The following is a 25,873-nucleotide window of genomic DNA, read 5'->3' on the forward strand; positions in this document are numbered from 1 at the left end:
TGAAAAAGTGAAGCTCAGGGGTCGCTATGATGCTGACCATAGTCTCTTCTGTCTAAACACAACTCTTTCTATAAATAATGCAATCAATATTTCTGGTTATATTGATTGTATATTTAATGTTAATGCATATTTATGACATTTAAGGTTAGGGCATGTAAATGTCAATAAAATAAAAAGAATAATTCGCATGAGATTATTACCTTCTCTTAAAAATATAAAATTTGAAAGATGTAAACCATGCATATCATGTAAAATGATTAGAAAACCTTTTCCTAAGAAAAATAGGTCATGTGACTTACTAGTTTTGGTACACATAAATATTTATGAAACCTTAAAAGTAAAAACACATGAAAAGAAATCACATTTCATCATATTTATAGATGACTACTCAAGGTATGAATATATATACCTAATCTCTAAGAAATATGAAGCTCTAGAAAAGTTTAAGGCATATAAACATGAAGTTGAAGGATTACTATAAAGAAAAATCCAAGTTATTAGATCTGATAGAGGAGGTAGATATAATTTTGATGAGTTTAAGACCTTCTGCATTGATAATACTATAACTCCTTATACAACTATGCCCTATACAACACAACAGAATGGTGTAGCATAATGAATGAATAGAACCTTAATGGATATGACAATGTCCATATTGGCATATGCAAATATTTCCAAGAAATTTTGGCAAAAAGCAATTTGCACTGCCATGTATATTCTAAATAAGGTTCCTTCTAAAATTGTAGAGTTTACACCCCATGAATTATGAACTGGTAAAAAGACAGACTTGAGTAATTTACGGAAGTGGGGGTCACCTGCTCATGTGTTGATTCCTAGTCAAATGAGAGACAAGTTAGATAGCAAAACTATCAAATGCATTTTCATGGGATACCCAAAAAGATCAAAGAGATATCGACTATATAAACCTTAAAAGGATTTATAGAGAGTAGAGAGGTAAAATTCCTAGAAAGTCAAGAAAGCAATTTTGATCCTGAAGATGATAGTGTCTTTCTTGATATAATAAATGATGGGATACCAAATCAAGAGTTAAAGCATAACGATCCAGTTATGAATAATGAGCAAAATTCACAACCAGTAATTTGACAGAAAAGAACAAGAACTCTATCATATTTGAATGATTATTATACATTCCTGAGTAAGGAATTATGTTATTCCATGGATTTGGATGAAACTCTTGACAACTTGAGTTTTGAAAATACAATTGTTTCTAATGAGTTTGAACTATGGAAGGAAGCAATAAAAGATGAGTTGAACTCTATAGAAAAAATGAAGTTTGGAAACTAGTTACTTTGCCTAGTAGATATAGGGCAATTGATAATAAGTGGGTTTTCAAGAAAAAACTCAAGGCAGATGAATCTATTGATAAATTCAAGGCAAGATTAGTAGCAAAAGGCTATTCTCAACGAGAAGGGATTGATTATGAAAAAACTTACTCTCCTATAGCCAAACTAACATTTATTTATATCATCTTGGCATTGGTAGCTTATTTTGATCTTGATCTATATTAAATGGATGTGAAAAATGACATTCTTAAATGGTGAACTAAATGAAATTATTTTCATACAATAATCAGAAGGTTTTGAAATTAAAGGTAAAAAGGATAAAGTATACAAGTTAAAAAGATCCTTGTATGGACTTAAATAGTCACCAAGATAGTGGTATTTGACTTTTCATAATGCAATAACAAAATTGAGTTATAAGGCAAATAGTTTGAACCACTGTGTATATGCTAAAAAATAGTAAAAGTAAGTTTGTTGTGTTATCCCTCTATTTTGATGATATATTAATTATAGAAAATGATATATATGATAAAAATGACCAAATCATGGTTAAGTTCTTGATTTAAAATGAAGGATATGAGTGAAGCTTCATATATCCTTGAAATTAAGATAAAGAGATAGAAAATCGCGATTGCTATGCGTAAGTCAAGAAAAATAACTTGACCACATTCTAAAAAAAATTAGAATGAAAAGTATCAAGGCAAAGGGTACTCCTTTAGTAAAAGGCTAAAGGCTAAGTAAGAATGATTGTCCAAAAGATGAACAAGAAAAGTTGAATGTTTTCTATGCTCAGGAAATTAGAAGCCTAATGTATGCAATGCTTTGCACTAGACTTGATTTAAATTTTGCTGTAAGTCTAGTGAGTAGATATCAAAATAATTATGAGCTTTCTCACTGGAAAGTAATGAAGATAATTTTTTCAATATCTAAAGGAAACTAAGAAACTCAAGATATGCTATCAGTCAGATAGTTTAAAGCTTGTAGGCTACTCAGATGCTGACTTTGCTGGTGATAGAGATGAAACAAAGTCCACCTCTGATTATGTATTTATGTTAGGAGGTGGGGCAATTGCATGGTCATAAAAGAAACAAGGGTGTGTGGTACAACATTACCAGGCAGCTGAGTATATGGACTGTAACATGGCAACCACTTTTGGTGTGTAGATAAATCATTTTCTAAATGAGTTAAAATTGAACATTCAAAAAGATCCAGATCAACTTTATTGTTACAATAAAGCTGCTATAGGACTAATACAAAAAAAGTTGATAGCTTCAAAAGTAAGCATATTGAAGTTAAATATCAATATATTCATGATATACTTATGAAAAATGAAATAACAGTGAACTATATTCCTTCAAGTGATATGGTAGCAGATCCACTAACCAAGGCAGTCCCTAAGGATGTTTTCAGTAGACATGTGAGTTAGATGGGACTCAGATATGTCTAAGTGGTGAGTGAGTAAAGATTACTTGAAAAATGTGTATACAAGGTTATGGTTGAGAACAAGCTTATAAATACAAGAAATTTCTTATGGCCAAGTGAGAGATGTAAGACCATGTGACCATAAGGAGACTATTGGGGGGTATTCCAATAGTCAAAATACTTAAATGCAAAGAGACGTGTCTCTTGGAGGATGAAGGGATTTCTCTCAGGAGTGTATCCCAAACTTGAACTCTTTACACAACTATAAATGCAGTGAAAATGGTATGGTATATATATGAAGTCATACCAGAGTAACAGTTACAGTTAATAAAGTCATTCAAACTGTAAAAGGGTTGAGAGTGTGAAACCCCTGACGATTTTGAGCGCAACAGTAACATCTTCACTCCCGCTACAATTCTACATCCGTGCATACAAGTCCCTACAAGCCTCAGGGAGAGCGTTGACTTTCCCGCCTAGCAAGGGTGGAGCCTTGGGGACTCTTTTGTTCTTTTTTCTCACTCTTTTTTCTTTTTCTTTTAGGCTTAGTTGGGCTGCTCTGTGGTATGGGGGAAGGCTTTTCTCAACCGACAACCATGGTAGAGAAGCTGTTCCAACACCTCCTCTGTCTCATTTTTTTAATGTTTTTATTTCTATTTTTCTCATGGTGCACAAAGAAGTGAATTTTTCATTTAGAAAAATTATCATATCAAAACTTCTCATAGACAAAATTTTATTTTCCTATGAAATTTTCTTTGCTTCCAAACATGCCCTTATATTCCAAGTCACAAAGTCCACCGAGTAACTCTTACACATTTTGGGCAAGTTTGCTTGATTTTGGGTACATCGAGTTATCACTGAATAAAACATAGTAGTGCCAACAGCAACACCCTTGACCTATAACATAGCATCAAAGAGAAGATCAGGTGCAATGTGACTGTACGGTTTTGGTGTGCTGCTGAACCTGATCACCCACAACATGGTGGTCCTCACAACTGACAGGCTGTATGTCAAAGATGGAAGGTGATTGAGTGCAGCAGCACATTAAAAGTGTGCAACCACATTGCACCTGAACCTCCCTGGTGTTGGTCCTTTTTTTTCTGATAAATGAGGAAGCTCAAGGTTAACTTTTCTGTTATAGTAGACCCTGCCATTGTGCGGCTGATTTCTCCCTCCTTTTGGCCTTTGCAAAAAATATTCAGAGTCGAATCGCTTAACCCCACATTCAACCATAGTCACAAATATGTCAACTATTTTTTTCAATATTGTGATATTTTCAGAACAAAAAACTTCATATTTTCAGAATACAATCTGTTTTGAAGTGTTTTTTGCTTGGTTTTTATATTATTTATATGTGCATTTTGTTTATATATTTATTATTTATATAAACCATTTTTTTTATATATTTTCTAAAAAAAAACACACTTTGTCAAGATATCACAAGCTTTCCCTTGCGGACATTTTCTCGAGAATGAGATTTATCACATTCCCAGATATATTTTAATGCATTGGTTTTCTCTGAAAAAGGTCAGGAAAGCCACCTTGCTTGAGAGGGATGCCAGGAGGGAAAGTGCTTCCCTACCGCAGTACTTGTCAACTTATTTTAATATAAAAGTGTTTTTTTTTTTTTTTGCGTTTCACAAATTTCCTATGGAGATGTTTGTTTCACCTCCCATATGAAAGAGGACATTTTTCTTATGAAAAGGGCATTTTCACAAGAAAGGGCATGACATTCTGGTTGGTCTTGTGGTTTGAAGGAAATGCTTAGCCAATTCCATGTGTCTAACCGTATCTTTCAAATTTTTTTATTTTTCCAGTCATTGCCTGTTGATCCTTCTTCTCCCAATTCCTTCCATTCCACCAATGAACGATCTATATGTCAAAACCTCGAGTTTCAAAAAAAATCTAAAAAAACACAATCTGAGCCTAGTCAAGTCCTAAGTTTTGGGCTGCGTGCTTCTCTTAAGCCTAGACCACTGCCTAGTTTGGAGCAGGTTGGATTCACCAACAGGGAGGCTCCGGCCATGGCAGGAGCAGTTAGTGCACTTCACATTGTGTTGGAACGTTGTAAGTTCAAATCCCAATGGTATGGTTGTACATAACTGGTAGGGGTCTGCCTAACCCCAGCTTTCTCTGTCCAAAAAAAAAAAAAAAACATGTTGGATTCAGATAAGAAACATATCTCCTTTAAAAAAAATGTCAGAACCATCTTAAATCTTGCGGTGTCTGCATCTAAACTAGGCACATGCCACCCAAGGAGATGGCACAACACACTTTTTGTGCGATTTTGTTGGACCGGATCCTTGCTTGGATTTGAAGGAGTTGACATGCTTTTAGGACTCCCTAAGCATAACCATCTTAAATCTACATTTTTAACTCATCCATAAATCTCATGAGATTGTTACTTTTCAACAGGGGAATGAATTAAGATTTCTAAAAAAAATTTGTATGTAGACAATTTTATGGATAAGAAATGTTCAAGACTCATGAGAGAGCAAACACTGTTTTCAGCCATGGTTGATGCAAATGAGAGAGGACGCTGAGCTTAAAACAAAAAAAATGGCTCAAAGAAACTAATCAGATGAAGCACACTATCTCGATGTAAGGAGCACTGAATTTGATCAAGAGATCAGATCAGCTCTCATACCATATTAAAACTATCACACCGCACACAAACACAAAAAAAAAATGTGGTTCGATCATGAGAAGGATCTACTTTCACAACCAATAATGTTTCTCTATCTCTCAATGATTTGCATAGCGATGAGAGGTTCCTTAAATGGATGAACACATGATACAACTGATTAGATATTTCCAATCCGAGTGGTCTCTTTCTACACGTTTTTCCACATTAGATTTATGTAAATCAATACTTGATGAGATTTTGTTAGTTATAGATAACGATGGCTTTTCTGCAGGAGGAGTCTGAATCCTTTTTGGTATTGCCTCTCTTGGATTTGCTTCTCATTGGACTCATCAACATGTGTACTCTAAGATGTTGAACTCTTAGACAATTCTAACTTCTACAAGATGATTTGGATTTAGATTGGTTCCTCATGATTAGTTCTGACCAAGATTAAGATTATCCTTAACAAGGAGCAAGGGGTGTGCCATGGGTTTACATTGTTAAAAAGGAAGCCCCTAAGCACAACAGGCTGGGCCAATGCGACTAGGTCTCTGATCTCAAAGGTGGTTTCCCCATCCTTCATGGAAAAAAAACACCCAAACCCTTACTCTTTTTAATGAAGAATCCTCTCTGAAGGTCGCGACACTTAATGGGCCTGCCCCCCTTCAAGCAAGGCAAACCATTACAAAGTCCACCAATTAAAAGCACCCACACACTTTATGGGAGTCAGACCTGGAATGAAGAAGTCAACACCTTCCCCCTAGACCCGTTGTCGATGGGGCGACTAGGACGGTGTAGCCACTGGTACTTCGTAAATGACAAATACATGAGTTCTTTAGTTCTCAATACTGTGAAATGGGTATGGGTACAAACCACATTTTCATCACTTTGGGCATATATTTTAGATATTTAATTGGGTTGAATCCAAAATGGTTTTGGTTTGATATGTGAGCTTTAGTCTGATGTATGTTTTATAGAGCCAATTGAGTTGGGCATAAAAACGGGTCAAGCGCGAATGATCTGGGTTTATAATTCAGTACCCGAAAATAACCCTTTTTAAATGGTTTGAATTTTAGACCTGATAAACCATCAGACTACTAAAAATCAGGTTGGGTCAGGTCTAACCAGTTTGGGACATTGATTACTCCTGGATAGTTTTAATTCAAATCCAATTCATTATTTTCATATATGGAACTTGAAACAGAATCTGAATGTGTTTTGGACTCTTCCGTTTCGGACTCAGATTTCTGTTAAAAGTATGTACCAGTTTTATGTGTAAAAAACATAATTTTCAACTTTTTTATTTATTTATTTATTTTTCTGGAAGGCTCACTTTCAACATGTTTTTTTCTCAGTTCCATTAGCACCGTATAAATCTGGACTCTGATTCAAGGCTATGGCCTGTCTGGGGTCGGTAACTGGGATGGGCGTTTATAAAGTTATGCATTTGAGGAGCTGCTTTGCCAGCCACACTCCGTCTAGGAGGTGGTAGTAGCTATCCTTTAGTATAAATATAAAGGAGAAAGGGCTTCACTTCTCATCCCAAATGCATAAACTTCAGAAACACCATTCTTAACTTCGGCGAAGGCCTAATGATGCTCCGGTTAGAAGGATGGAGAAATGGAAAAATATATTATTTTAAAGAAGTCGGGGTAGGCCTAAGAAAACTTGGATAGAGATGATAGGAAATGATATGATTGCTTTGAACCTCACCGAGGACATGACATTAGATATAAATGATTGGAGGAGAAGAATTCATATGGAAGACCCAGAATGATTTTCTTTGTTGGTTCATATCGCCGACCCCAATTGTTTTGGGATGAAGGCGTAGTTGTTGTTGTTTGTTGTTGTATTCTTAACTTCCCAAACACCTGTGAGGGTTGGTGGTATTAGTTAAAACCTCCTTAACTCGCATCTCCTCACATCTCCTGCTCCCAAACAGGTCTGTTTTCGAAATCTAATTCGGACCAACCCATAGAGTCCAGTTCATATCCGAGCCATTTGTGCCCCTGAGTGGACTTGAACCTAGTTTTTATCTCGGTCCTGCAATACTTTCGAATTTGTTGCTCTATAACTAGGGATGTCAATGGGTTGGATGTAGTCCCACATCCAACCCAAATCTTAATCCAATTAGTCGGATTCAGTAGCCAAATTCAGATCCGAGCACAAATCCAAGTCTGACTAAAATCCGTCCGATTGTATGTAAACATGGGATTTTAAACTAGTCAAATCCAGATTCGGTTTTGTCTGATGCCATCCTAATCACCCGAATCCGACTCCCTATCTACAAAGCAGGAATTTCCTCATCCAAAAAACGTGGGGAGTTTCGTTCACTGTCTCAATGGTACGCCACCTCGAATTCGGGTCATAGAGACACGACACCGACTAAAAGACACGACTCTCTCAGCACGAACATTACTTTAATATTTTCAATATATTTTTTAATCACATTTCGAAAAACATAAACCTAAGTTAATAAAATAACAAAAAACAGTCTTATTAATTAAGGGCCACAATTAAAAGAACCATTGTCCGTGTTCCCTTGCGACTTACAGTGTACAGTTGCGCTAGAGTCTGTTTTGCTTTTGTTGAGTCTGATGTAAGCTGCCCGGTTCAGGTGAATCAATACCCCGAAGGGGCAGCCCGTATACTTGAACTGTAATCGCCTGCGGGCAAAATTGTGAATGAATTAAATGCGTTGAGCTTTCTTTTGTTCACCCTCGTTGTGATTGCTTCTTGTGATTGCAATTTCTCTCCCTCTATTCTCTCTTGCTCTCTTGCACTCTGATTACAAGCTTTCGCGACCGGCAAGCGAGCTGACGAGTAGGCTTGCGGTGGTAAGGAAGGACCGTCGTGCCGCGCTGGCCCATTGAAGGAAATAGGCCCGTGACAAGTGGTACCAGAGCTCGTTCTCGTGCTGGGGAAGGGACTCCGGAGTCGGTGTCGACAGACACGCCGACAGGCTGCGATTTGTGAGCAAGACATCGTGGCGCCTTATCAACACTTGCGCAACACCAAGGGCAAGGCAGTTGCCGAAACTGAGGAGATGGGTTCACCTCGGGGCCAAGAAGAGTTGGCTGCAACTGTTAACAAGCTGGTGGAAGATGTGACTTCGCATGATGAAGCGATTTCACGGGCATGTGAATCATTCAATGGATTGAATGATGTGGTGGCGAGCCTGCAAGAGCAGGTGAACTTACTAATGGGGCAGGTCACTTTGTTGACGACTATAGTGACCGATCTTGAGTTGAGGAACCGTACGTTGCAGCGGACGGTGACCCTGAATGGCGGAAATGGTGAGAGACCATCAAGGATTGATGTACCTAGACCCGCAAAATTCAATGGTTCTCGCGACAGCAAGGCCATTGAGAACTTCTTGTTCCAAGTAGAAGACTACTTGGATATCCAGAATGTGACCCTCGAAGATCTGAGGATCAAGGCTGCAGCGGCCTTACTTGATGGTGATGCTATCGCTTGGTGGAGGCGGAAACGCAATGACATGGAGAGGGGTCAATGTGTGATAGACACCTTTGACGACTTCAAAGTAGAGTTGCGCAACTACTTCATGCCAAGAAATGCGCAGAGACAGGCTTACCGGATGGTTCGTGAGCTCAAACATACTTGTTTGTTGCAAGACTATGTCAGAACGTTCCAGAAGCTTATGCTGGAGATACCTAACATGCCAGAAGACGACATGCTCAACTGGTTCATTGTGGGACTTCAACCATGGGCACAGTCTGAAGTGGAAATGAGTAACCCCCGTATTTTGGAAGATGCATATGTGGCGGCTGAGCGCTTAGTTGACACTCAGCGCAAGCCTTTCACCCCATCAACCAAAGTTGGGAAGAAGCCTGACCACGGAGGCAAGAAGGATGAGCAGCGCAACGATAAAGGTGAGGCATCGACACGCCATCAATCCGAAAAGAAACAGAACTACACAAAGCATAACAACAGCAACAAGGGTGCAGTTGTGACATGTTGGTTCTGTGGTGATAGACATATCGCCTGGCAATGCCCAAAGCGCCTTGTAAAGGACGACGGGCAAGCCAATGCTGCACAGGAAGAATGCAGCGATACTGAATGCAGCGACACTGAGACCATGCAACCGAGGATGGGCGCCATGCGATCGATTAATGCAGCCAGAAGTTATGCAGCTAAAAACATGCAGGTCAGTAAGGAACTCATGTACGCTGAAGTTATTATGAATGGAAAGTCTACTTCAGCAATGATAGACTCCGGGGCCACACACAACTTTGTCTCGCGGGAAGAGGCAGAGCGGTTGGGCTTGAAGCATGGGCCAAAGCAGAGGACCATTAAAACGGTAAACTCTGAGGCCAAGCCCATCCTTGGTGAAGCAAGGGATGTGGCTATTCAAGTGGGAAGTTGGGTCGGTAAAGCCAACTTCTCTGTGGTGCCCCTGGACGATTTCAAGATGATTTTGTGTATGGAGTTTCTGCGAAGCCAGAATGTTATGATGTTGCCAAAATTCAACACGCTGACGATCATGGAGTTAGACTTGTCCCACACAGTGCAGTGCCTTACGCAGAAAGGCATGTCTTCAGTGTTGTCGGCAATGCAACTAAAGAAGGGTGTCAAGCATGGGGAGCAGACATTCTTAGTGGCAGTGCGCGCAGAGGAAGGGAAGGTGGAAGCAGCAGTGCCACCGACCCTAGCCCCACTGTTGGAGGAGTTTCGAGGGGTGATGCTCCCGGAATTGCCAAAGCGTCTTCCGCCAAGACGCGAGGTCGACCATAAGATTGAGTTGACCCTGGGAGCAAACCCTCCCGCAATGGTTCCATACCGTATGGGGCCAGCAGAGTTGAAGGAGTTGCGCAGGCAGCTAGATGAGATGTTGGACGCAGGCATTGTTCGTCCATCAAAAGCCCCATTTGGTGCCTCAGTCCTTTTCCAGATGAAACATGATGGCTCTAAACGGTTATGTGTGGATTACCGTGCTTTGAACAAGGTCACGGTGAAGAACAAGTACCCATTGCCATTGATAGCGGACTTGTTCGATCAGCTAGGCAGTGCCCGTATCTTTTCCAAGTTAGATCTGCGATCGGGTTACTGGCAGGTGAGGATTGCTGAAGGTGATGAGCCGAAAACAACTTGTGTCACCCGCTATGGTGCTTACAAATTTCTAGTAATGCCATTCGGGTTGACAAATGCTCCAGCCACGTTCACGACTTTAATGAACCAGATCTTCTACCCTTACTTAGACAAGTTTGTGGTAGTCTATCTGGATGATATCGTGATCTACAGCAGTAACATGGAGGAACATGTCGGGCACTTGCGAACAGTGTTTCAGGTGCTAAAGGAGAATAACCTCTGTGTTAAACGAGAGAAGTGTCTCTTCGGGCAGGAGGAGATCAGCTTCCTTGGCCACGTTGTGGGGCGTGGTGTGCTGCGTATGGATGGGCAGAAGATAAGGGTCATCCAGGAATGGGTTCCGCCAAGCAAAGTGTCAGAATTGCGGTCATTCCTCGGCTTGGCAAATTATTATCGGCGTTTCATCGAAGGTTATTCCCTCATTGCTGCGCCCCTCACAGATTTGTTGAAGAAGAATCGGGTATGGCTCTGGACAGGAGCGTGCCAAGATGCCTTCGAGGGCTTGAAGAAAGCCTTAGTGAGAGAGCCAGTGCTGCGACTGCCTGATCATTCGAGACCCTTCAAAGTCCACACGGATGCCTCAGACTTTGCCATTGGCGGAGTTATTATGCAAGATGGTCATCCGATCGCATATGAGAGTCGCAAGCTGAAGGATACAGAGAGGCATTACACAGTGCACGAACGTGAGATGACCGCCATTGTGTATTGCCTCAGGACCTGGCGGCACTACCTTTTGGGTGCCGAGTTCGTCGTCAAGACGGACAATGTGGCCACGAGCTATTTTCAGACGCAAAAGAAGTTGACGCCCAAGCAAGCTCAATGGCAGATGTTTTTGGTTGAGTTCGACTTTGCCTTAGAGTACAAGGTTGGAAAAACCAATGTTGTGGCGGATGCCCTGAGCCGTAGGGCTGAATTAGCTGCTGCGCGCGCAGAGCCTTCTGAAGTGCATTTGGAGGGTGCATTGCTGAGCCGCATTCGCGAGGGTACGCAGCAGGATCCGACTGCACAACACCTTGTTTCTCTGGCGCAGGCAGGGAAGACTCGGCGATTTTGGCTACAGGACGGCCTCTTCGTAACAAAAGTGGGACACATCTTTGTACCACGGTGGGGAAGCCTTCGTCGAGAGCTACTCAAGGAGTGCCATGATACACTATGGGCCGGCCATCCTGGCCAGGAGCGGACCTTAGCACTCCTTGAGCGCGGCTACTATTGGCCGCAGATGAGAGACGATGTTAAGGGGTATGTGCGGACATGCCTTATCTGCCAGCAAGATAAGGGGACAAACCAGAAGGCTGCCGGTCTCCTTGAGCCTCTACCAATTCCAAAACGTCCTTGGGAAAGCATCTCTATGGACTTTATTGTTAGTCTGCCAAAGGTAGAGGGCCTCAGTTCTATTTTGGTTGTGGTGGATCATTTCTCAAAGTATGCCACCTTCAACTCAGCTTCCAAGGAGTGCCCTGCAGAGTTGTTCGTAAAGCATGTGGTGAAGCACTGGGGCATACCAAAGAGCATTGTGAGCGATCGCGATGCTCGCTTCACGGGCAAGTTCTGGCGTGAAGTATTTCGGCTACTTGGCTCTGAGTTGTTGTTTTCAACAAGCTTCCATCCGCAGACAGATGGGCAGACAGAGCGCATCAACGGGATACTGGAGCAGTACCTTAGGCACTTTGTTAGTGCCAATCAGAAAAATTGGGTGAAGCTCCTTGATGTGGCACAGTTTTGTTATAATCTGCAGAAGAGCGAATCTTCAGGCCACAGCTCGTTTGAGATAGTCATGGGGCAGCAGCCACTGACCCCGCACACTCTTGCCGCACAAGAAAAGGGAAGGCCATCCTTCGCCTATCAGTTTGTTCGCGACTGGCACGAGCAGAATGAGTTGGCGAAGGCATTCTTACACAAAGCGGCGAAGAGAATGAAGAAGTGGGCGGACAAACACCGTCGGCCCGCAGGGTTCCAAGTTGGGGACCAAGTGTTGGTGAAGCTATATCCTGGTCGCACAGGCATCTTCCGCGGGCGGCACCGCGGACTACTCAGAAAGTATGAGGGACCCTTCACCATCACAAAGAAGGTGGGCAAGCTGGCATACAAGTTAGAGTTGCCCCCAGATTTCAAGGTGCACCCGGTGTTCCACGTGTGCAACCTCAAGCAGTTCCATCCAGATGATGGAGACCCAGAACGCAGTGTGCCACAACGCGCTCCCATCATGCAAAGGGCCCCGGCAGCACAACGGGCCGAGAAGCACCTCAGTTAGATCCTTCGCCACAAGGTCAACTACTTGGGGCAAGCGAATAAATACTTGTGCAGTGGGAGGAAACAGCAGAACCAATGTGGGAGCCTGCATTTCGAATGAACAGCCGCTACCCGGCTGAAGTCAGGGCTTATCACGAAACAGATGGCGCCGAGGACGGTGCATGATTTGAAGGGGGGAGCATGTTCTCTTGCGACTTACAGTGTACAGTTGCGCTAGAGTTTGTTTTGCTTTTGTTGAGTCTGATGTAAGCTGCCCGGTTCAGGTGAATCAATACCCCGAAGGGGCAGCCCGTATACTTGAACTGTAATCGCCTGCGGGCAAAATTGTGAATGAATTAAATGCGTTGAGCTTTCTTTTGTTCACCCTCGTTGTGATTGCTTCTTGTGATTGCAATTTCTCTCTCTCTATTCTCTCTTGCTCTCTTGCACTCTGATTACAAGCTTCCGCGATCAGCAAGCGAGCTGACGAGTAGGCTTGCGGCGGTAAGGAAGGACCGTCGCGCCGCGCTGGCCCATTGAAGGAAATAGGCCCGTGACCGTCCGTGTGCTATTTCGAATTTCGAACTTGCGTGTCGCGTCATTCACGTGTCAAGTTTTGTAAGGTTCACCCGTACAAATAGCTCTGAGTCCCCTTTGAAACAATGCGCTTCACTTAGAATGGAAGAGATGACAAATTATTTTTTTTTTTAATTCTGGTGTTGCAGGGAAACTAGGGCTTTTTGGTGCGTGATACAAGTTAGGTTTCTTTTTTTGTCCTCAATCCTTGTAGAAGAGGAATGCCGGTTTAGGGTTTCTTCCGTCTACGAGCAAATCGTTTCTTCTTGTTACTCCTGAGAAAAGAGCGATTTTGAAAGGTTTTTGATTCGAGAAATGGGGGCGATTTCTGTATCGGATCGAAGCCTTTTGCGCATTTAAGAAAAAGACGATTTTTTATGGTTTCTTCCTTCTGAGTCGTGGAAGAATTCGGGTTGGGGTTTGCTCTTTATGTAATTCTGGGGTTTTGCTCGTTTGCTTGATCAGGAGAGGAGGAAATTTAGTGTTTTTTCTATCGGAAACGTGGATGGCTTCGGGTTATGTGCTGTTGATTCTGTGAATTGACCATTTTTCGCGTTTTTAATCACAGAGAGGTGGCGACTTAGGGTTTCTCTGTGAGAGATGTAGGAGGATGAGGATTTGATCAGTTCGGAGATGGAGCAGGTAGAGGCAGAAATCAGCAGGGTGCTTCAGGACCACCAGACGCTGTGCGCGAATGTGCGGAGCGAGGAGGCGAAGATCGATAGCCTGAACAAGGAGATCAAGCTATGCGAGGAACGGGTGAGGGAGTCCGGAGCTGGGGAGTTGGAGAAGCAGAGGATGCAGAACCTACTGAGCTATCAGTCCACTCTGATCCTCCGTGCGTCGTCGCAGACACAGCTGATTCGGGCTCTTCATGAGGATCTGCTGGTCCTTTTCTTAAGACGCAAGCAGCTTCGTCAATCGGGTACTTGCTTCTGTTAAATTTCGTTCAATGTTATCTAATTTACAATGGGAATCGATTTTCACCATGGAAAGAAGCTTCATTCTGTAAATAACTCTCACTTCAATAATTGAATAGTTGCATAAGACTTTGTTTGGTTTACTCTGTGTTTTCTCTTTGAGAAATGATCTATGCCACATTGTTGTATGTTCTGCATTTTCGAATAGAGCGAAATGCTGTTTATTGGGCGTGGACTGGCTTGTGCAGGAGTTACAAATTTGGACACAATTCCTAATGTTTCTCTCAGCTCAGGATTATCTTGTGGCAATGATGATAATCAAGAGTTTCCGAATAATTGTACAATGCCTGCCACAATGGATGTAATGAGAGTGAATGTAGAACAGAATGATAACTTGGAGGAAGTGACAACTGGGCAAGAACAACTGCCCCTAGGCTTGAAAATGCTTCAAATCAATATGAACGAGGATGCGTGCTTGACTCCGGAAGATGGTAGCGAGTATGGCGACCTCCAATATAAAGACAATATCTTAGATAATATTGCCATGAGCATTCTCGATCCAAATGCAAATGTTGAGAGCATTTTTAAAGAAGCAATAGACAGTCCTGAATTTTCTGGTGCAGAAAGTCAAGGTAAATGCACCTGTTGTTGAATATGATTGGTTTTTTTGGGCTTGTAATAGGTCATTTGGTCACTGATCCAAATTTAAGATCTTTAATCTGGCACTCATTGTCACCTGTTTTGTGTTTCCACAGGTACTAGGAATATGACTAAAAAAATAGGTCATGTAAGTTATCGGAACTTGGCGAGACGTTTGACTGTGGATTTTGATGAAAACGGTAATCCAACTGGCCCTAATGCTGGGGGCTTTAAAAGGTCAATCAACTCATTTGTCTGCCAATTCTTGCCTGTCAATTTTAAGCAAATTGGAGATGTTCCAGTTGAGGACTACAAATCAGTGTTAAACATGTTAACGGTATGTATCCTGTGTTTTGCTTGCATACTTATGAAAGATATTGTTTTTTATATCTTTATTTGTTGCATGGTGGGATCATTTGAATTTTGTTCTTTCCAGGAAAGGTATAATTTTGATCTTAATAAGAGCTACACTCGGAAAAAAATTTCGTCTTGCTACAGACAACACAAGTATAAACTGTTAGTTCAAGTTAAGAAAGACCTTGAGAGGGGCGTAGAACCACAAAAGCCATCTTATGTAAAACAAGAAGACTGGGATTCTTTTGTGGCAAAGACAAGAGATGAAGAATTTGATGTGAGTTGTTCCATCAATTTACTATTTCTACTTTTCACTTACCAAAGTGCTGTATGGCTGAGACAACTTAAATGTGTCTTATTTAGAGGATAAGCAAGAAAAACAAAGCCTGTAGGAGTCAGCAGAGTGCTCTTAACAGGAAGAGTCTCTCAGGTGCTACTGTTCGTAAGAGGAAGACGGTGAGAAGATATGCAAACTGGGTTGAAACGCTCTTTTATTAAAGTCATTACTTGGAAATCTCCAAGTTGTGTCATTTGAAAGTGTTGGCTGTGATGACAGAAAGTATTGGAACTAGGCATAGTGGATGATGCTATCTGGGCAAAGGTGCAGAAACCTAAGCGAGGTGCAGTAATTTTTGCTTTGCACTTTGCAGACTTGTAGAATCTCAAATTTTGTCTAGTGATTGCATTGACTTTACTATTAAAACATGAATTGGATGTGTTTGTTTTTCATGATTTAATTGCTCTTTTTTTACTGTGTCTGAATCTGATCATGAATAATGTGCTTAGAGGCTGCTTCATTTGGAAATCCCCTTTTTTTTTGGGTGCAAGTTGTGTTCCATTCTACATTTTGCTCTTCATATGTTTATCAATTGCAGTTTTCCTAGGGAATTGTTTTCCTCTTTGGTTTAAATGTATTAAGTTGATTAGCTTTTTCATTTCATTTCAAAAAAATATATCTTGTGTTAATGTCGTTATGGAAGTTCTTTGCAATTCCTTGATCAAATCATACAATCTATGATCATTTTAAAATGTGCCTTCTGACAGTTGCTTGTTTTGAACTATTTGATTGGTTCCATCCAGCAGGCCCAGGATAACATGGCCGTTGATCAAAGTAGTAAGTAGTTGTTTGATGTTTTGAAGTGCTATCATTCGAAAAACAAGCCAATCAAGGAAAGGGGATGCTAAACATTGATGAAGAATGGGGATTTCAATTTGTAAAAAAAAATGATTTGAACAATAGTTAGAAATATAAAAAATACTGTTAGATAAACTTGGTAATAATGCTCAGAAAAAGTGCCTTCTTACTGAAATTATCTTGGTATTTTTTTTTGGTTATTTGACCAAGTTTTTGAAGCTGATGTCTGTATTATTGACTAAATGGACCTCAAAAATAATAAGAACCTCAAATTAGCATGAGCTATCCTACTTGAAAGGTTATATGTTTGTTGTAGGTACCAACAACTAGAAGCGCTTAATTTAAGTTTTCAACCAGTCTTGGTTATTTCATCAATTTTTTCCCATACACATAATTATGAGTTTTCTTTTCTATTTGTGAATCTCCATATTGGTTTCTTTTTTGGTTGCTGTGCTTGTTTGGCATTTGGCTGCAGTTGTCTGTGTTCAATCGTTTCTTTTTTTGAAGTTGGAACTGTACTGTAGCTATAGAAGAGGTATATTGTCCAATCTCATGCATTATCTGCTTATTGCTGGTTGTAAGGGTGCAAGCAAGTGAAGTCAACCTGAGTTAATCTAACCATTGGGATGCTCAAGTGAGCCCTTCTTGAGTATTGCTCATGCTCAAAGCTGAGTTAATCTAACTGTTGGGATGCTCAGGCAAGCCTTTGTTGAGTGATGCTTGTGCTCAAGCTTAGGGTGAGGTGATGTCAACAAAAGCTTGATTAAGTGGGTTCAAGCATCAATTTCTTAAGAAGAGTCAAGCACTCAAGCTCACGCTCTTCAAAAAATGTTTTCTTTGCATGTTCTAGTCTTTTTGCAAAGAAAAACAGCATTCCCTCTTTTTTTTATTTTTAATTTAATATCTTCATGGAAGAGGTTAAAGGCTGGGTTCTCACCATCCTTTCCCTTTTTAAGGGTATAAAGGAATGAGGGATAATCATATCTTTACTCTTATATGTTGCACGATAGCTTTTAACTGCTGCATGCTTCCAAATTTTGTGTATATAATTTTTCTTTTTTTCTTATGCTGTGTGTGGAGTTGGTTAGGCTAATTACAACCTTGTGTATTTGTTTCTGTTCACTAAAGTTATTCCATGCAATTATTTAATTTTAGGTCGACCAAAGAAATTACTGGCTACTGTGGATGAAAGTCATGAGGTATGGCTTTCTCTGTATGGGTTCTCTGCACCTGTTTTTTCCTTTTTGTACATAGTAGAATCCTTGTTGTTTTGCTAATCAATCCAGTTTCATTTTGATATGTTTGCTTTTAAAAAACATAAGTTTCTTGACACTGTTATGGCGCATTTCTGTCATTATTCTCTTTATATGATATGTGCCACTCATTTTCTTGTGTCTGAAATTTGTTGAACATATTTTAGTTTTGTACAGAAAAACCTTATGTTCAGTTTTCTTTTTTTCAGGTTGATGAAAGTATGGGTCTTCTTGCTACAACGAAGTTTGTTGTTTAACTGGATTAATTGATTGATCATAGTTGTTTCCAATCATCTTAATCATTTGAACAACTCACTGTGGTTCTTTCTATTACTGTTTAATCTCAGGTCTATTTGAAGTTTTTTACTACTGACGGATAAGCTTATCTGTTTGGTATTACTGTTTGCTTTTAATAGAAGCAGAGTTTATCACCTTAATCATTTGAACAACCCACTATGATTTCTTCTATTATAGTTTAATCTCAGGTCTATTTGAAGCTTTTACTGCTGACGGATAAGCTTATCTGTTTGGTACAATTGATTTCTTTTAATAGAAGGCAGAGTTAATCATTTAAATGATCATTGAATACCAGATCCCTCCATTATTTTGTTGTTTTAGATGTACGAGCAGGCATTCAACTCTGGATTTTGTTGGCTGTATTCATCTTGCATTCCTGTTAGTTGGGCCCTTTACATCCATATCATGAGGGAATGCTATATATCGTTGCACATCTAGGTGACATAACACAACACTTGGACATGCCATGTTACACACTATGACCTGCTTAAACATTATTCCATGTCTGTATCTCTGTGCATGTGACATAACTTTGCAATATCTTCTATAAACTTGGCAATGTTAGGTTTTATGTTTTTTTACCTTCTAAGCATATAGTTTTTTCATTTTGGGTCTCTTCTGTTGTGAAACAAAGACGATGAATGAGTTCAACTAAGAGACTGTTTTCTTGTATTTGTGTTCTAACTTCTTTATATTCGTTTTGGTACCTAATTGATGATTATCTCTTTATGTGCATCATAGTCACCACATGTTTTTTCCAATTTTTTGTGCTTTTAAAAGTTTTCTATTTAAGAAAAAAAATGTGGCAAAATATCACAACAAATTGAAAATATTGTAAAAAATATGTTTTTCATTATTATCTTGATATTATCACTTTTTAAATGTATTTTGTAACATTTAAAGTTTTTGTTATTGTTATTGTTATTGTTATTGTTATTGTTCTTTAAAATATCAAGAGTTCAACAAAAAAAGGAACCTTTGCTTTTGTTATTGATATTGTTGCAAGAATAATTTTGTTAAGAATGATGGACATACTTGAAAACAGATAAGAAATAAGAATAGAGCCACTGCTACCATCTTTCTTTTGCAAACAGCTGCCATGGCATATCTCTCACGTGTCCCTAACCCCTCAACTGAACAGCTAGAATATCTCAGACAATGGAGGTTTGAATAGAAGGAACCTTTGCTTTTGTTATTGATATTATTGCGAGAATAATTTTGTTAAGAATGATGGACATACGTGAAAACAGATAAGAAATAAGAATAGAGCCACTGCTACCAGCTTTCTTTTGCAAACAGCTGGCATGGCATATCTCTCACGTGTCCCTAACGCCTCAACTGAACAGCTAGAATATCTCAGACAATGGAGGTTTGAATAGCTTCTATGTTTGAAGAGGATCAATGCTGCAGATGGGCCATGTTGTGGTGATATGCCGCAAGCACTAATGGTGGAATAAGAATTAGACTTGCTGAACCATTCAAGTGGTTTAGACATTGCAGATCAAGAGAATGATCCTATTTATATTTATGTCATGAGCTGCCTACCTTCTAGAGCTTTCTCTTCCGGCTCTTCATAAGCTACTGATTAGGTATATGGTATACGCATTGTATTATCCCTTATTTGCATATTGATTCTTCATGAACTCAGCTGTTCTGTCTCATAAAAGACCTCCTATCTCTGTGGAAGCTTCCACTTCCTGAGCTAAGATATGAGGAGCACTTTCTCTGCTTCCCTTTCTTTCCACTCCCTTGGGGTTTAAGGGGGAGCTTTTAATGGGTGTCTTGATTTATGTGTTATATGTCTACTCACATTCTTCCTTTGTATTGTGGTTTGCTGGTATTTTTTTCCTTGATGGTTCTGAGTTGTGTAAATGTTTTTTGTCTTGATTGAAATCTTTGATTTTGTGACTCAGGGCTTTGAGTCAAAGCATCCTTCGAAGATGTATTCGTGTCATGTTGCCATGAATCAATATGAATATTGGTAAGAATTTTCTTAGTGGTTTACTATCATCGGTTTGATTTTGTTATATTTTCAATTGCCTTAATTAATCTTGGTAAGTTTTTCTGTCAAATTAATTGACATTCCATCGTCAACACTTGGGCTTCACTTCTATCAAATACATTTGCCTCCAAATCTTTTTCTTATATGTGTTTGAATGAGAAAAATGCACTGTGCACTAATTAACCATCTGGAGTCTACTAACTGGATTTTCTTTAGTTGTTATATTCTGGTGCCTGTTGTATTACCATAACATGTTCTAAAGTCATCCTGCTGAATTTAAGGTGTAACTATAAAACCCATGAAAAAAAATCTGGACCCAGGCCCCGTGCCTTTAAAAGGGCACAAAGGGCTGAGGGTTTCTCACTCGAGAAATCTTCTCTGCCTCGTTCTCTCTCTGCTTGCCTCTCACCCTTGCTCGACCCCCTCCTTGTTTTCCCTATTTTGTCGGGGAGGGGCCGAGCCCCCTCCTTGTCTCCTTGTTGTATGAGATACGGGGAAGGGGCTCGGTCCCCTCTCTGCTTCCCTATTTTTCCAGGGAGGGGCCGAGCCCCCTCCCTGTCTCCTTGTTCTATGAGATACAGGGAAGGGGCTTGGCCCCCTCCCTGTTTCCCTATTTCGCCTGGGAGGGTCCGAGCCCCCCTCCCTGTTTCTCCTTTTCTCAAGGGAGGGGCTGAGCTCTCTCCCTATCTCCTTGCTTTCCTTTTTATGCAAAAGGAGGGGTTGAGCCCCTCCCTACTCTTGTTTGGGCCCGGGATCAGGTTCAGTTCATCAGCCGAGCCCACCCTTCACCTTTGGCTGTTGAAGGTAGGGTTGTGCCCGGTTCGACTGTCGGGCTCACCTACCTCTCATGTTTTATCTTTCGAGCTTGTTATATATATTCATACTTTGCTCTTTTGTAGCTTGCACGACGGATCTTGCTCGCGTCCCGCGGCCCGAGCCCTTCGTTACTTACACACGAAGGCAAGCACAACCCCAAGACTCCCCAAGGTAGGGGAAAGTTGCGCAATGGACTTTGGATGAATTGAACTAAGCTAAAACACTAAAAATAGAAATTAAAATAATTAAATATATATATATATATATATTTATAGAAGTATGTTTTTTAACTCAAGGACGCAGTTTTGCGATCCTTATCCTTTCCATTATGTCATTTACTTTGCTGTCATGCTTTAGTGCACATGTTATTGCTTTATGTCATTTACTTTGCTGTCGCGCTATAGTGCACAAGCTACTGCTTTATGTCATTTACTTTGCCGCCTCACTTTAATGCACATGCTACTGGTTTATGTCATTTACTTTGTCATCGCGCTATAGTGCACATGCTACTACTTTATGTCATTTACTTTGCTGTCGTATTTTAGTGCACTGGCTACTGCTTTATGTCATTTACGTTGCCGTCACGCTATAGTGCACGGGCTACTGCTTTATGTCATTTACTTTGCTGTCGTATTTTAGTGCACAGGCTACTGCTTTATGTCATTTACTTTGCCGCCACGCTTTAGTGCATAGGCTACTGCTTTATGTCATTTACTTTGTCGTCGTGCTTTAGTGCACAGGTTACTTGCTTTATGCATTTACCTGCTTACGCATTTATTTAGTCGATGTACAGTTTTGTACTTCGTGTACTGCTTACGCATTTTTGCGCTCAATACACAGTTTCGCGCAATGAAGATTGCTTGCGTCTTACATTCACATTGGATTGTACTTGAGCTTGCATTTTATTGACTTACACTTACATAAGTGTAGCCTTGAGCGTACCCCATCTCGCTCATTGTTTTAAAATATGCGAGTCACACTTATGCATTTCAATTATCTAAAAAGGGGATTCCTAGCGCGAACCTGCTTTCCCGAATGCGTATTTTCAAAGCAGAAATTTAAAGTCTTTCCTGTTGCAAGATAGCAACCAAGTCTGTTAAATTGCTATATTTGAGAGAAGTGTCTCTACTGCTTCTATTGCACATCTGATATGACTCAGAAAACCCTGATTTGGGGGGGGGGGGGGCACAACTTGTGTTTTGGGATAGTTCCTTTGAAAGACCCTTATCCCGTTTATCGGGACCAATATCACGAGATATGCGTAGCATACGATACTGTGATAGTCGAATAAGAGATCTGTGGCGATTCCGTCTCGTACAAATTGCACAGTGTTGTACTCACGGTTTGGAAGATAAATCATCATCAAAATAAGATGTTTGGTTCAACATATTCTAATTATGCTCTTTTTCAAAAGATGCGGGTTTGTGCATGAGCGCTAAAATTCTAAATAAAAGGATTTCTATTCGTGATTCCAACTTTTCAAATATACGGTTTTGCAAAGTAAAGTTTGAGAGCCTTTTTTTTTTTTGAGAAATAACATCCAGGTCTCCCAAATCAATGTATTTGGGAGTAGTGTGTTTGCTAGTTCTGATTGAGTATCTGATACAACTTGGATAACCCCGATTAGGGGCATGAGTATGAGTTTGGGCGGGGTTTCTGTTGAGAAACTTGTATCTTAAACAGTATCACAAGACATGCACAATATACTGATACTGCAATAAATTAGATAAGAGATTTGTGGCGATCTCGTACCGTGTAAAGTGCATAATGTTGTTCAAGTGGTTTAAAGGACTTGATCATGTCAAGTCAAACTAAATATTTGTTGCATCGAGTTGGGGTTTCTTCTGAGAAACCAATACCCCTTTCATCATAGTCATGCTTTTAGACAAACACAACATGTTTATACTACGATGATTGGATGACAGGTTCATGTAACCTCGAAGAGTGCAAATGACACTTTGTAGAAATCAATTATATAATGATGTTTCGCTTTTACAAACAAGATGCTTGTGTTGGTTTAAAGAACCAGAGCATGTTAAATATAAATTAAAATGATTTCATCATTTCTTTTACAACACATTAAAGCCAGAGTTTCTTTATGAGCAACATGTATCCCTCTCATCGTAGCTGTACTTTTTGACTGGTATGACATGTTAGTACTACGATGATTGAATGAGACAGTCATGCGATCTCGAATTGTGCTACTAGCAAAGTGCTGCAATCACATAAATAGTGATAATTCGTTTTTACAGACAAGATGCTCGTATTGGTTTAAAAGACCAGAGCATGTCAAATTTAAACTAGAATGATTACACCATGTGTTGTGGGGATTTCTTTTGAGAAATCCAGACCCCTCTTATCGTAGTTGTACTTTTGAACATGTACGTTGCGTACTGCGATGAGTATGATGAGAGGTCTATGTTTACCTCGAACATGCAATGGCACATGATTGAAATCACATAATGGTGATGTTTTCACCCTCATAATAAGTTGACCCCTCTCATCGTGGTTGTACTTTTGAACATGTACGTTGTGTACTGCGATGAGTAGGATGAGAGGTTTATGTTTACCTCGAACGTGCAATGGCACATGATTCAAATCATATAATGATGATGTTTTCACCCTCACAGTAAGTTGACCCCTCTCATCGTGGTTGTACTTTTGAATAGGTACGTTGTGTACTGCGATGAGTAGGATGAGAGGTTTATAATCACCTCAAACGTTCAATGACATGTGAATGAAATCATATAATGATGATGTTTCGCCTTCACAGACAAGATGCTCGGATGGGTCGAAAGACCAGAGCATATAGAATGAGTATTCAGTTAAGTAACACCTGACGTACCCATTCGACTCGATGTTTTCATCAAGAGAGAGGATGAATTGGTACAAAACTCCGATGGACAGGTTGTTAACAACCACCCCTTGGGCAATGACTCGGTATCCCCAGTTATCGGAGTTAGGGGACAGGACTACCAAAAATTATCCTAGGTGGTAGATTCCATAGACTTCTGCAGAAGTAGGATGCATTCGTTGTCTACGCATGCCTTTGAGGAATCCTCTTTCAGTCACCGACCGTCCCCTTAGGAACAGACTCAGTTGGCTATTCGGGGTATTGAAAATACATGGTATAATAGACCCCCGAACTAGTCTCAACTGTTTCTACGATTCGTGCCTTCGTACCCGCAGGCCAACTAATATCGAAACAAGTTATATGGTTTACATTACTTGTTGATTGCGCACCGTGCGTTGATTATCTGTTAATGCTAGTTGTAGCATTTCACGTGCGCTGATTAATTGTTAATGTTAATTATAGCATTTTGCGTGCGCTGATTATTTGTTAATGCTAATTGTAGCATTTCGTGTGTGTTGATTAACTGTTAATGCTAATTGTACCTTTTTGCATACGTTGATTATCTATTAATGCTACTTGTAGCATTTCGCGTGCGTTGATTATCTGTTAATGCTAGTTGTAGCATTTCACGCGCACTGATTATTTGTTAATGCTAGTTGTAACATTTCACGTGCATTGATTAACTGTTAAATGCCAGTTGTAGCATTTCTCTTGCGCTGATTAACAGTTGATGCTAGTAATGCTAGTAGTAGTTTTTCATTTGTTTAAACGGTTAAGCATGATAAAATTAAATGTAAGTACTTAATTTTGTGCTATATTGTCTCACTTGCACCTACAAGTTTTTCGTGAAACTGACTCATTTTATGGGCACAGGTCATGATTGGGTCTGTACGGACTGCGATGACATGATGGCATGATGAAATCAAGATGAGACTCTTTTCCTAGCGTTTCGCTCCTGAAAATAGTTTGGTAAATTTGCGTAAAGACTTTTTTCAAAGCTTCTCTTTTGTACAAGTCTTAAATTATTAAAAGGTGTATTTCAGAATCTATTTGGTTTATTAAATGTACGGAGGTCCAAATCTGCTTGTGAAAGAAAGTTTGCACTGTAATGCGCTCATGGTCCATTGACTGATATTTCAAATACCATTTTCCGCTGAACTACTTTTAAAACTTTGAAGAATGACTGATTTAATGCTTTTAAATTTTTTATAAAAAGTCATAAGTCCTGGATTTTTGGGGCATTACAACAACTTATCCACTAGTACCGATAACAATGTGAACTATTTACTAGTGAGTAATACACGTGATGAATTGTTGTAAAAGAAAGAATGCTACATCTGCACAAGTAGCTGATATTTTTATCTCGTGTAAATGGTCTTTACAAAATTTGAGAAGACATGTAAATGGACCATGAATATGTTATTAAGCGCAAGTCTTGAATTTCTTCGTTCCTGTTAACCTTTTTGAAACCTAGATGTGCTGAAGTAGGTTTTGTTAGCATATGTTTGTCCAATTGGTATGCTTCCAGAATTTGCAGTGCTGTTGTTTGCTAAACTTTTCCTTCATGAAGGAACTCAGTATGATGTTATATTGTTACTTTCATCCGATTCTGTCCAACTGTATGCTTGGTTTTCAAGAAGGCATGGATTTGCGCAAAAAAAGATGTTATTTCCCTCTAACCCATGAATTTTGCATTCAACATTTATGATGCTGTAGATTTAGCTTCATGGTGGCTGCTGCTGTAGTGAACAACTGAACATGCTGAGAAAATGCGTCTAACCTGCTGATACGTTATTTGGGGTCAGAGGTCGAAAATGGCTTCTTTAAGGCTGATGTTGATAAGAAATGTAGTCGTTGGTCAAATTGATTTAACCACAAACGCTGGTACTCATCCCTAATGAAGATCATATTTGACATTTCAGCTACTGATGAAGTCGAAATGATTGGTTAGGCAGGCAAACATAATGTATTAAGTGATCATGGTTGGCTGTACTCATTTTTCTGGCGCTTCATTTGGAAGATATTGTCAGAAATTGTTTATTGTAGTAAACTTGTCTCTTGTCCATCTGTTTCTGGTATGATGCACTTGCTCTTGAGTTTCTTCTACGGTTGCAAACAGATGGAATCTAGGATCCCAAAATACATTAGGAAGTTGGATCAGTTTGGATCCGGGACAGACAAATTTTGCAAATTTGGCTTCCTGAATGGGACCCTTTTGCAACCCTAGGGTGCTGTCATCGCCGGTGCCGCCCTAAAGTTCCCCATGTTCTTTCATATTTGCGCTTGAAAAGTGGTCATTGGGGTCTCTCTTCTTCATTTCTATTTTCTTTCAATGCTGCCATA

The 25,873-nt window shown here is 40.0% G+C and overlaps 1 protein-coding gene across 5 annotated transcripts; it reads left to right on the forward strand.

Annotated features, from left to right (window-relative positions):
* Window positions 1-13,357: 13,357 nt before the first annotated feature.
* On the forward strand, window positions 13,358-25,589 carry LOC149818326 (uncharacterized). Of its 5 annotated transcripts, XM_089984015.1 has the most exons (11): window positions 13,358-13,440; window positions 13,829-14,185; window positions 14,429-14,812; window positions 14,936-15,156; window positions 15,256-15,450; window positions 15,537-15,629; window positions 15,730-15,793; window positions 17,464-17,507; window positions 19,772-19,839; window positions 24,404-24,499; window positions 25,247-25,589. In XM_089984015.1, the coding sequence occupies exons 2-10, from the start codon at window positions 13,894-13,896 to the stop codon at window positions 24,408-24,410; spliced, it is 1,368 nt and encodes a 455-aa protein (XP_089840141.1). In that variant the 5' UTR covers window positions 13,358-13,440; window positions 13,829-13,893; the 3' UTR covers window positions 24,411-24,499; window positions 25,247-25,589. The 5 variants fall into 5 exon arrangements, with proteins under 5 accessions (XP_089840141.1, XP_089840140.1, XP_089840142.1 ...); XM_089984014.1 differs by having other exon boundaries at window positions 13,386-14,185; XM_089984016.1 differs by lacking the exon at window positions 24,404-24,499 and having other exon boundaries at window positions 13,386-14,185.
* Window positions 25,590-25,873: the final 284 nt, after the last annotated feature.

This window comes from Nuphar pumila, chromosome 13 (genome assembly GCF_984573655.1).
Source record: "Nuphar pumila chromosome 13, dmNupPumi1.hap1.1, whole genome shotgun sequence".
NCBI classification, from domain to species: Eukaryota; Viridiplantae; Streptophyta; class Magnoliopsida; order Nymphaeales; family Nymphaeaceae; genus Nuphar; species Nuphar pumila.